Source organism: Triturus cristatus, chromosome 6, assembly GCF_964204655.1.
Source record: "Triturus cristatus chromosome 6, aTriCri1.1, whole genome shotgun sequence".
In the NCBI taxonomy this organism is placed as follows: Eukaryota; Metazoa; Chordata; class Amphibia; order Caudata; family Salamandridae; genus Triturus; species Triturus cristatus.
Window position 1 is genome coordinate 966,894,063 of NC_140589.1, and position 12,925 is coordinate 966,906,987.

At 46.6% G+C, this 12,925-nt stretch overlaps 1 protein-coding gene across 9 annotated transcripts in view; it reads right to left on the bottom strand.

Moving 5' to 3' along the window:
• Positions 1-5,093: 5,093 nt before the first annotated feature.
• The window catches only part of NCOA7 (nuclear receptor coactivator 7), an 830,008-nt gene continuing 822,176 nt past the window's right edge, over positions 5,094-12,925 (bottom strand). For all 9 annotated transcript variants that reach the window (XM_085611678.1, XM_085611685.1, XM_085611679.1 and 6 more), the window contains one exon: positions 5,094-8,216. In XM_085611678.1, the coding sequence (XP_085467804.1) occupies positions 8,081-8,216 (136 nt within the window). In that variant the 3' untranslated portion in view covers positions 5,094-8,080. The remainder of the gene's footprint in view (positions 8,217-12,925) is intronic.

Here is a 12,925-nt window from a genome sequence, read left to right on the forward strand (position 1 = left end):
AGGTGGATTGAGAACAGAGCAATTTGCCTCAGCTGAGACTTCTTTTGGCCCCCCCCCCCCATCCCTTGTCTCCTTCGCCCCAGGCAATACGGCAAACATCGATTCGAAATTAGAAAGTCTTTTTTCTATAGAGTCAAGTCTGTTACAAATAGGGCGACAAGTCGCAGTAAGTAACTGTTCCATTTTTGACCAAAAGTCTGTGCCGAGTGCTGGACCCGTCATGCCCTCAAAACCTTCAGCCCTCAGGTCTGTGTTGGCCGCGGGCTCAGAGTTTCCGACGTTTGCCCGTTTTTGGATTTTAGATCTTTTATTGGACAGAACTGTGCCGCCCCGCTTACGTCTCACAGCCTGTTCTGTCGGTTTGGCGTGGGTTTCCTCGATACGAATGGGTAAGCCGGAACTAGTTGTTCCTACAATGTTCACAAGTGAGGGAAAATCCGGCCCATTAGAATCACCACATTCGGATAGGCTGCACGCATTGCTATTTGCTATTGTAGCAGCATTCCCGTCATCTCTCCAAACCAACGGGTTTATATCCAAAGCTGAAGTAGGCAAATTAGTGACTACAGGTGACTTTACTAGGGCAATATTGCCCAATGAAGAGCGTTTGGTAAACTCTTGGTCGAGAGAGAGTCTTTTTTCCGTTAGCTCGATTTCCTTCTGTAAAACCGAGGTGGCCCTAGTGATGAAGTTATCCAGAGTTCCAGCCACTCCGGACCCACAGAGAGACTTCCGACCGACCCTTCCTCATACCTGCGGTAGCCATTACCTACTGTTGGTGAATAATATGGGAGCAATAACAGAAAAATTTGCCTAATAGGCCTCTCGCGCACTATCACTCACCATCCAGTGCGGGAAGAACAAACAGTAGCTTCACTCACGTAGTGGTGACCTAGAGAGCCAAGAGATGTGCCCCGTCCCGTCCTCAGGCGTACTCTGACGGGCTCAGACGGGCCCGCCCTTTGCCCGGGCTTCGCCCGCGCTGCGTGAATACACCCACGGGATTAAGTCTCTTCACGGGAGGCGGAGTCAGGAGGAAGAGGCAGCAGCAGGAAGGTGGAGGGCTGCTGGACCTCGCAGTCCTCAGGTCAGGGCTCCTTTGCGGCAAAAACAGGCTCCCGAGCGGGTCCCGCAAAGCGGGGGGCGCGAGGCTTGAAATAGTGTCCAAGGGCGGAGTCAGGAGGAAGAGGCAGCAGCAGGAATGTGGAGGGCTGCTGGACCTCGCAGTCCTCAGGTCAGGGCTCCTTTGCGGCAAAAACAGGCTCCCGAACGGCTCCCGCGAAGCGGGGGCCGCGAGGCTTGAAATAGTGTCCAAGGGTGGAGTCAGGAGGAAGAGGCAGCAGCAGGAAGGTGGAGGGCTGCTGGAACTCGCAGTCCTCAGGTCAGGGCTCCTTTGCGGCAAAAACAGGCTCCCGAGCGGCACCTTATCAAACCTAACGTGAGAGCTGCTGGCACCTAGTTCCGACCGCCACTCAGTGTGGATAGTGCCTGCTACTCCCAGACACTGCGTGGGTATACTCAACCATCCCTTTACGATTGTTGCACTACAAGTACCAGAATGCCCCCAAAAAATGACCAGAACAAGCTGATTGCACATAAACCTGGGAAACGTGAGATTTCCAACACAGTCATGGGTATGCGGTATGTCAGCAGTACCTGCTTCCTGATGACCTACAGTCAGCAAGTGCTAATTCACGATTTATCCATAAAAAGGTTGAAAATGTGCCTGTGAGTAAATTGGACGTTAGTAGCACTTGTTTGTTTAAACACTTAGAAATGGTAAAAGAAGCAGTATTAAGTGCTATGCAAAACAAATGATTATCATTATTATTTTTCGGCACACATTAGTTTAAGCATTGAATGGCCTGTTAAGTAATTTACACCGCGTCGCCAAATCAATTCAATAAGTATAAGGTAAGCTCAGTGCTGGAAAATTAACTTACCGGCACTATACCCTGGGTTGTCATTACAATAGATCATTTGTGGCTGGGCGAATTAAGAACAATAACGGTTTAACTGGACAGTTCTTGTTAATGTATACATGAGCTTGCTTTTTCAAAACTGTAACAGTCAGAAAGGGGGGGGGGGGTCTAAAACTAACCAGGATAAAACATTCTAAACTAGTTGAAGTGATGAAAAAGGAAAATTAACAACTTTTTTTTTTTACACCTCCATACCGTATGCATTTTTTCTCTCCTTCCAAACCAGTTTTTGTTTTAAAAGGTAAAGCACACCCATAGATCATGCACATTTTTTAGAGGTCTGGAGTGCCGTTTGTCTCTCTCTCTCGCTCTCTGAAAGCTACTGTTACGAGTCCTGCAGCTCTACTGAGGTTTTGAAAAACATGTCCAACTGAGTAAGAGGTTTCTACAAATCTTGACTTCACTTATCAATTAATATTTATTTCTCTACTCATATTCGCTATGTAATGTGTAAACGAATTTCTTGAGGTTCATGAGATCCTGCATATTAATAATGTGTCTTTGGATTATTCCTAAGCTGTCCTGTTTTCAGTGTTTATTTCTTGTGTATTTCAGTAGTATTTCAAATTAGTGCTCATCAGTGTTTATTTGGCTGCCTAACTGCCAAAATAGACAAAAACTGTATTTAAGTGTTTATAAAACATGCTTATTACTATAATTGTTATAAAGTACATATTTAATTAAAAGGAGAAGTAATGCATGGTATGTAGTGTGATCCCATTTGCAGTGTGCCGAGTGGAGTTCTGCTAAACTGTTTAAAGCACAGAAAGTATGGGTATTGCACTCTCCCACACTCACATTTCATTACCCTCGCACATCACATTACCTCTCACTCACTGTCAGAACTATGTGGGTTTATCAGACTATTAGTAGATTTAAAATTCCTATATTCAGATGTTTTAATAAACACATTCCTTTGACACAGCTCGAGATCATTCACCTACTCCTTACTGTATATTATGACATTGCAGGGGTGGTCACTCCTGACAACATCATAGTAGCGGTGAAACCTTTAAAACTTTTGAATTACACCAGATTCATTTGTGGCCCTGCATGTTAAGGCACATAAAACCTGATGCTTTAAGCATGCTCGCCACTGCTTTTCTGCACTCTTTGCCTGAATACATTAAGCTGATACTGCTGTTGTGTGGACAGACAGCTTCCAGGTGTCCCCATGGCAAAGTCTCACTTTTAAGTCAGTCCTGACCTTTGAACAGTAAAGTGCAGCTGGCTAAAAAGCCCGCATTAGCTGAAGGTATCGCAAATAACAATGATACACCATGCCGCTTTGAATTTAGTTAGTATGTGTAAAGTCGTGTTATGCTTTCATCACTATCCTATGTGCATGTTGACAGCACTCTTTAGAGGTACCAGTAACTATATCTTACCTTGAGTGTATAAAGTCTGGGGTCCTTGGCAGTTTACCTGCTATCAATCCTGACTTGCAAGGAAAGGGGGCTGATGTTTCAGAATTTTACCCACTCTGGGTCTGTGGGAAATTGTGATAGTACACATTCACCACGACTTTTACAAAATATAGTTAATCAACGAGAGAGGGAGGGAAAAAGGATTGGAGCCACTCTCGATCCCCCAAATTACAATATCATTTAAACAGAAGAGTGAAGCCAACAAATGAATTGCCAGCAAGAGGGGTCACTCTTGTTTTTTAAAAGAACCCTCACTCAGCAACCTGGTTGGTAACATGCTTCATCATTGGGTTCCCACCAGAGAGGCCGAGTTCGTCCCTGGTGTGCTACGACACCCGACTACAGCGGAGCGTTTTTTGTTGTTTTGGGAGTGTGAAAAGCAATAGTGAAATTTTTTTAAATGCCTTGATTTCATCCAGAAAAAAAGTTTATTAGTGGAAAATCAGGCACAGTTAAACACAGTGTGGTGGATGTTTTGGGCTGGATAAATTGACCCGCTACATCCAAAAGGGGCATGGTCAACATGTTTCTGCCTCCAATCGCCCTTAGCGAGGCATTCGTCAGGACCATATACCACAGGGTCCCATGGTGTAAGGCTACCCTACACTATATAGTCACTTTGGCTTTAAGGAATTCTGAGGGCCCCACTTAAAACCGTAAGTTGCATCGGTATTTTTTACTACCGCAGGTCAGGGTACACCTTAGTGTGCGCATACCGCTGTGGTATATGGTCCTGACTAATGCCTCGCTAAGGGCGATTGGAGGCAGAAACATGTTGACCACACCCCTTTTCTCACATAGGATGTCGCTGTTCAATTTATCCAGCCCAAAACATCCACCACAGTGTTAAACTGTGCCTGATTTTCCACTAATAAACGTTTTTTCTGGATGAATTCAAGGCATTTTTTATTTTTTCACTATCGCTTTTCAAACTCACCAAAAAAAAAAAAAAACGCTCCGCTGTAGTCGGGCGTCGTAGCACACCAGGGAGGTACTCGCCTGTCTGGTGGGAACCCAATGATGAAGCAGGTTACCAACTAGGTTTGCGAGTGAGCGTTCTTTTAAAAAAACAAGCGTGCCCCCTCTTGCTGGCAATTCATTTGTTGGCTTCACTCTTCTGTTGTTCAAGTGTCACGATTCTTATAAGCCAGCCAATTAACCAGTCAATGAATGAATTAAACACGGTCAAAAGATCAAATATGATTTTAATATTCTCAGATTCTCTAGAGTGTATAAAATAATAAGATCAAACCTAAAACATGCTTCTAAACCCTGCAGCTTTAAACCAAGCACACAAAACTAAAGAAAATAGAAGGAAGAAGAAACAATATTTTAGTGACATTTCTAAACAACAAAACCCAAGCAGAATTATACCAGTCTTGCTGCTAATGTGTATAACAAAGTTACATTGTGTTGACTCCTTCAGGAAGAAATAAAAAAGGCCCATTCTCCCTCACTTTCTTTTTTTCAAATAGAATTATGGTTTGAGGTTGTGCAGATGTATTTATCAGTGTTTATACATTTCCACTGATGAAGGCCGTTTCAGTTTTGCTGGGGTTCTATCAGTTATTATAGGTTTAAATCTAAAACAGGATAGCCTAATTATACTGCTGTGTGCATTACATTTTCCGTACACATTATATGAAAGAGAAGGATGAAAAATATACATCATGCATCACAAATGTCAATTCATAAATCCCTTTATTTAAAATATTGATAGCACTGCATTACATATATTCAGTGTATTCCAAGATCGTAGGTCATGCACTTCCGACCTAACAACCCTTTAAAGTACAGACAGTGTTTTATCAAGCAGACCAAAAGCATATTCAACAGTACTGAGTGAAAATGTATGCAATAGGACGCACTGTTAGCTTCATCGAACAAGTAGTTTGCAGAAAAGTAAAAAACTTTTTTTTTTAACTGATAGTTTTATTTTTTTACACCCACACATGGTGAAATGTTAGCTCAAGAAAAGTCTAAAAATGCCCATTAAAAGTTCTGTCGGCCTATTATGCATACCAGCTTTGTACAGCATTTTATTACAGAATTATGTCTGTGCGTTAAAAGACCATATTGAATCAATATTTGTGTTACGATTCTTTAAAACGTTTAAATTGTTGGCAAACGAGCAGTTCAGTCATAGCTCAGCTTAATAGCAACTAAATGTGCAAGAGACTACTTCAAGCTCTACAACCAGTAGAGTAAAAAATACCATGAGGCTGCTTTTCAAAGTACACTATTTTTCTGTTTCTTCCGCTTGCTCCTTCCTTTTCATCTATTGCAGTCAAACACCTTCAGGCAGAGGCACCTCTATTAGAAGTGGCATGTCAGAGCTTAGACCCAATGGCAAAGCATCTGCTCAAAAAGGTCTAAATATACTCCCATATGATTAATCCTAAATCTGGAGCCGATTTCGACCTTTAGGGAATAAAAAATAACTAGAAGATTCATAAAGAATCCCACATATACTTCAGGAAATCTACGACAGTCACAGATTTCCTGGAATACTCAAATGCGCAAATTTATACAAACAGAATTTCCATGTGGAAGAAGCTTGCACACAGAATTCCCATGTGATAGAAGCTTCTGCATGTTTAAGGTAGGCTGTAAATGTGCATTAAGACAGGTAAAAAAAAAAATCTGCTCGGAAGCAAACATTTTATTGGATGGAGTCTTCTTCCCTACTGTCATTATGTATTGGTATTCCATGTTCCATCCAATTCTGGTGAAAGATACTTAATTCTGCCTTTCCACTGTAGACCATTTAAATGGATTTCTGTGGTGGGAAACTAGCAGCAAGAGATTTATACATAGTCGCAACTTACAAATGTTTAGGTGTTCACCTCAAACATTAACTCCAACAACATCACCCCATCCCTAAACCTAAACTTGTGAATGAACTATTCCTTTGCACAGGCAGACTTTCCTCATCCATATATCCATCTCTCACAAAAGAAAAATCACCATGCCCAATTCTGTGAAAACTGGATGTGGAATCAACCTTTGCAGACTATATTTTTTTTTAATGCACACACATACAAAACAATCTGAATTTGGCTCATTGTTTTCTATAAATGGTCATAATGGTTTTCCAGTTCTATGCACCCAGATATTATCCTTGGTTTCATTTTATGGTATACTGTAAGAGGGCATGGAAGCACAACAGAACCACAAGCACCCTTTCAGTTTTCCTAGAATCTTAATATATTGTCAGTTTTTCTCATTTACTAACTTAAACAACTTAGGTTACCACCAACACTCTCTTCCCCGAAAAATGTTTTATATCGTATATAAAAAGCCACTAAGCCTTTTTCACAATTCACATATGGTCAAGTTTGGGATGTTCAATAAACAGACATACCAAATCAAGCAGATTGTTTGCATCAAGAATTGGCATCCAGAGGTTTGCTTCACTTTCATATGTCGGGATAAACAACACAATTGCATAAAAGTCAAAGCATTCTTATCTTCCTGTGCTGAGCTAATCCTAAAAATTGAACACTGTCCTAGAACACGCCTGATCTGTGTCATCTTGCAATAGAGAATGCCCTTTAATCACATCACCAGCACTTTCACACTCAAAATGAAAACTACTCATAATAAAACCTAACATATTTAAAAAAAAAAACACAGTCTTAATGTTGCTGGACACAAAGTTTACTTTCAGCTCACCAACATTCGATGGAAACGTCCTGCGTTTCCTAGACTTAGTCATTTTACAAATGGATGACCATCAAAAGTTGCCACCGGCTACACAAGAAAAGCACTGCATCTCTACCAACAGGAGCTTGCAGCCTGGCATACCTCTCTTGGCTCATTTGGAATTATGCACTCGGTGCTTGTACAAGATGCCAACAAGCCAGCTCAAAATAATTTTCTCTAACCACCCTAAAAAAAAGGGCCCAAACTTCTAATAAACAAAAATCAATCTTAACTGTTTCTGTAATAAAATTATAAATACTTTATTAAAAAAAACAAAAAAAACCACAGGTTGTATTTTTGGACCTATCGAGGTTTCAGATGTGCAAATTACATAGCTCAACTTTATATTTCGTCAAACCTAAAAACAAAAATACATATGCACCAAACAATTGTCAGCCAATAGATTAACCTTTTTAAAATATTTTAACATTTTTCAAATATATACTTGCTCATTTGGACAACGATGTATACTTGCTTTTTACAACTAAAAGGAAAAGCGCGCTCAGTGTAGCAAATATGTGTCAGTAAAAGCTTTCTCAGGAAAAGCTTTTTCTCCAAGCCCTTTTTCTTTGGCTAGCAACAAGCTATCTATGCCCTCCAACTGTCCCTGCAAAACCAGGGGGCCTGACCAGTCTGCTCTTGATGTGCATTTACTGTACTGCCCTTGCAGAAAAAGCAACCATCTTGAGCAAATAGCATTAAAACATTCCATTATCGTTTCTTGTTTTATGTGTAGGCGAGAGATGATCAGTTTTAACACAATCTTGTCCACTGCAGACGAGCCTCCAGTTCTGCCCGTGTGAGTTTGGCTCTGGTGTGGTTCACCGACTGATCGATACACGTTGGCACAGCTGGACAATGAAGGTGTCAGGCAATGCAACAAGTTATCTGATGTTGAGATAAGTCACATCTTCAACTATGTCTTCCTGCATTAGTGTTCACAGACCCAGCATGTTTCTGTCCCGGTTACTCAAATGTCCAGACTTCCACGTCTTGCACTATAAAGTCTTCCTTCTTAGAGAGGGTCTCGTTGTTGAAGGTCTCACAAGGTTTGCTGCGGCCATGATACAAATCAGCATCCAGCCAAAGGCCAAATCCTCCACTGTGGGGAAGGAGAAAGTACACCAGCATGTTACACATTGCTGCTAATTGTTATCACCCAATAATTCACTTTCAACAAGGAAAGTACACAAATTTAGCAACTTGGGTGCCAGAGCATGTTGGGTGAAAGTTGAATTACTAAGTGATTGAGAGATAGTCAGGAAAGTTGTTGGGGAATGGGAGTGAGAACGTGAACAATGGCGGGCCACACACATCAAGCCACTGCTCTTAAATGAATCCATTAGCGACATTAAAGAAAGACTGTAAGGGAAGATATGCATCATGTCTCACCACGAGAAAATACCCAGTGATTAAACTAGGAACTCACAGCTTGGTGGCCAGTGCACATGCTTCTGGATTCTTACACACCGGTGAAAACAGTGATCCCAAGCAAGCACGCACATAAAGAACAAGTTACTTACCTTCGGTAACGATGTATCTGTAAGAAACATTAGTTAGATTCCTCACCTTAGAATATCCCCAGGCGTCAGACTGGATCCGGAAGATTTTTCGTCAGCAATACCCCTTGCGCGTCGCTAGGCGTCGTCTGCGGCTCCGCGTCCGTCGTCGACGTCGTGCGCCGGAATGACGTCGGAGTACTTAGACGCCGCCCTCGCGCACTGACGTCAGTTCTTGTACATAGCTTTCCGCGCCAGGAACGCAGAGCCATGCAAAGACCGACACTGGTGCCAAAAACAAAATCTAGGGGCCTGAAAAGGATAACCTTAACCCTAGATGTCAGTTCGCAGAACGGGGAGGATGGGTGGGTCGGTGAGGAATCTAATGTTTCTTACAGATACATCGTTACCGAAGGTAAGTAACTTGTTCATCTGAAAGAAACACGTTAGTTAGATTCCTCACCTTAGAATAGATACCCCAGCAATACCATCCCCGGTGGTGGGTCTGCGAACCAAGATCACTCCAGAAAGTCCTGGAGGACAGAATGGCCAAAGAAGCCATCTCTCCGGACTTGGCTGTCAAGGCAATAATGTCTGGCAAACGTGTGTAGCGAAGCCCACGTCGCCGCCTGACAGATGTCCTGCAAAGGGACACCCCGTCCCAAAGCAGTAGTAGCCACTGTGGCCCGAGTTGAATGGGCGCGCAGCCCAACAGGAGGGTCCTTTTTTGCCAAGGAGTAACAAATTTTGATGCACAAAACGACCCACCGAGAGATGGTCAGTTTGTGCACAGCTTTCCCCTTCTTAGCACCCACGTATCCAACGAAAAGTTGGTCGTCCACCCGGAACTGCTTTGTGCGGTGCAAATAAAAGGAGAGCGCACGTTTTGGGTCCAGAAGGTGGAGCCTCTCTTCCTCTTTGGAAGGATGCGGAGGCGGAAAGAAGGTGGGCAAGGCGACAGACTGCCCAAGATGAAATGGAGCCACCACTTTCGGAAGAAAGGAGGGACGAGGCCGAAGGACAACCTTGTCCAGATGAACAGAGAGAAAAGGAGGCTTTGAAGATAAAGCCTGGAGCTCACTCACCCGTCTAGCCGAGGTGATGGCTACCAGAAAAGCAGTCTTAAGCGTCAGCAGACGAAGAGGACAATTATGAAGAGGCTCAAAGGGAGCCCACATTAGAAATGTGAGAACAAGATTCAAGTCCCACTGAGGCATTACAAAAGGGACAGGAGGGAACGTGTGAGTAATGCCCTTTAGAAAGCGTGTAACTACAGGGGACTTGAAAAGAGAAGGCTGATCAGGAAGCCGCAAGAAGGCAGAGATGGCAGCAAGATAACCTTTCAGGGTGCCCAGGGCAGAGCCCTGCCGGGCCAAAGAAAGAAGAAAAAGTAGAACCTCAGAAAGAGGGGCGGAAAGGGGATCCACAGCCTTTGCTGTGCACCATGCCACAAATTTGTTCCACCGGCAGGCGTATACCGTCTTTGTGGAGGGACGCCTGGCTGCCAGAATGATATCACAGACTTCAGGAGGCAAGTCAAATGGCATCAACTGCCGCCGCTAAATCTCCACGCTTGGAGGTGGAGGCTGGACAGGTTCGGGTGGAGGACCGTCCCCTGCTGCTGCGACAGAAGATCCTCCCGAAGGGGCAGACGTATCGGAGGATCGGTCAACATACTGAGTAGCTCGGGATACCAGTACCTTCGTGCCCAATCCGGAGCCACCAAGATGACTTGGGCCCGGTCGTGCCTGATCTTCTTCAGTACTCTGGGCAGAAGTGGTATAGGCGGAAAGGCGTACAACAGACCGCAACTCCACTCGTGACGAAAAGCGTCGCCGAGCGAGTGCCGCCTTGGAAATTCCAACGCGCAGAACTGCTGACATTGCGCGTTCTCTTCGGTGGCGAAGAGATCTAACCAAGGCTCTCCCCACTGCTGAAAGAGACCTTGCGCCACTTCGGAGTTCAGACGCCATTCGTGATCCATCATGCACCGGCGGCTGAGTTCGTCTGCTCTGGCGTTCAGAGAGCCCGCCAGATGTTGAACCACCAGGGTGACGCCCTGGTGTTCCAGCCACGTCCAGAGGTGCAGAGCCTCCTGACAAAGGGTCCACGACCCCACCCCGCCCTGTTTGTTGCAATACCACATGGCGGTGGTGTTGTCCGTGAACACCTGCACGACACTTCCCCTGACAGAGGGAAGGAAGGCTTTCAGTGCAAGTCGGATCGCTCTCAACTCCAACAGGTTGATGTGGAGACGAGACTCCGCCGGAGACCAGAGGCCTCTGATCTCCGCCTCTCCCATATGGCCACCCCATCCCAGGAGGGACGCATCCGTCACTACGACATGCTCCGGTTGGGGAAGGGAGAGGCTCTTGCCCGTGACCCAATCGCGGTCCGTGAGCCACCACTGCAACTGCTGTGCAGTGCCCTCCGAGATCAAGTCATGGTCGGACAGGTTGCCGTGATGCTGGGCCCACTGAAACTTCAGGTCCCACTGCAGAGCCCGCATGCGCCGCCTGGCGTGATGCACTAGGAGGATGCAGGGGCCATCAGCCCCAGAAGCCGCAACACTAGCCTGACCGAAACCCAGGATAGAGGCCGAAAGATGGGAATCAGGGCCTGTATATCCCGGACCCGCTGTTCCGGTGGATAGACCCGGAACTGCGCCGAATCAAGAACTGCTCCGATGAAGAGGAGCTTCTGAGAGGGGCTCAGGTGTGACTTCGGCACGTTGATGGAAAACCCTAGCAAATGCAGGAGATCCGCCGTAGTCTGAAGGTGGGAGACGACTGACTGGGGCGAGCCCGCCTTCAACAACCAGTCGTCGAGATAGGGGAAGACTGGAACCCCTGATCTGCGCAGATGAGCTGCGACCACCGCCATCACTTTCGTGAACACCCGAGGGGCACTGGTGAGGCCGAAGGGGAGCACGGTAAACTGAAAGTGCTCTGGGCCCAACGTGAACCGCAGGTAACGCCGGTGGGCCGGTAGGACGGGGATGTGGAAATACGCGTCCTGCAAGTCCAACGCTACCATCCAGTCTCCAGGGTCTAGGGCAGCTAGAACAAGAGCCAAAGTCAACATCTTGAACCTTTCCTTCCGGAGGAAGGCATTGACATTCCGGAGGTCCAAGATAGGGCGTAGGCCCCCTTTGCCGTTCTTGGGAACCAGAAAGTAGTGGGAATAACAACCACAACCTACTTCTGGGCTCGGAACGCGCTCGACGGCCCCCTTGGCCAAGAGGGCCGAAACCTCCTCGTGGAGAAGATTCAAATGATCCCCCGAGATACAGTGGTGCTGCGGTGGCATGGCTGGAGGGGTCGTCTCGAAGGGGAGGGAGTAGCCCCTTCGGACGATTTGCAGCACCCACCTGTCCGATGTGATGGACCGCCAGTAGAGCAGGTGATGGCGAACTCTGCCGCCCACTGGCGTGGAATGGGCCTGAAAGCTCGGACTAGGAAGGCTTTGAGGCGGATGCTGCCGGGGTGGATGTGGGCTGACCTAGTCGTCCTCCAGAACCGCCTCGGCGGAAACCACGTCCGCGCGCAGGTTGGTTCTGCGGCTGGTGGCTAGGCGTACGTGAGGAGGCACCCCTTCCTTGGCCACGAAAGGGGCGAAAAGCGGAAGTTTGCGACCGCGGGGCCGAGAGGCCCAAGGACTTGGCCGTAGCCCGGGAGTCCTTAAAGCGATTCAGCGCACTGTCCACTTTCTCACCAAAAAGGCGAGTGACATCAAAGGGCATGTCCATGAGAGTGCTCTGGACATCACCCGAAAAGGACGTGGACCGCAGCCAGGCGTGACGTCTAAGCGCCACCGTGGTAGAAATCGCCCTACCAAGCGAGTCCGTAGTGTCAAGCCCACAGCGGATAGCATGCCGTGCTGCATCCCTCCCATCGGCCAGAGCCTGGGTAAGTCGTGTCTGGACCTCCTCCGGACACAGGGGCAGCACGTCCTCCACCGTATCCCACAGAGAGTGGGAATAACGGTCCAAGAGACAGGCGGTGTTCAAAGACCGCAGGCCCAAACTAAGGGAGGAGAACAGCTTTTTGCCAAACTGTTCCAGTCTCCTGGAATCCCGGTCCGGCGGAGTGGTCGGGAAGGAGGATTGGGAGGTAGAGGCCTGGATAACCAGGCTCTCGGGGGTAGGGTGTTGGGACAGAAAACTGGGGTCGCCCGGAGCAGGGCGGTGGCGCCTGGCGACGTTCCTGTCCACAGGAGGAACTGTGGAGGGCTTGGACCAGGTGCCCTCCAGAACGTCAATGAGGGCCTCATTGAATTGCAGCAGAGGCTCAGTGGAGCTTGCTGCAGACTG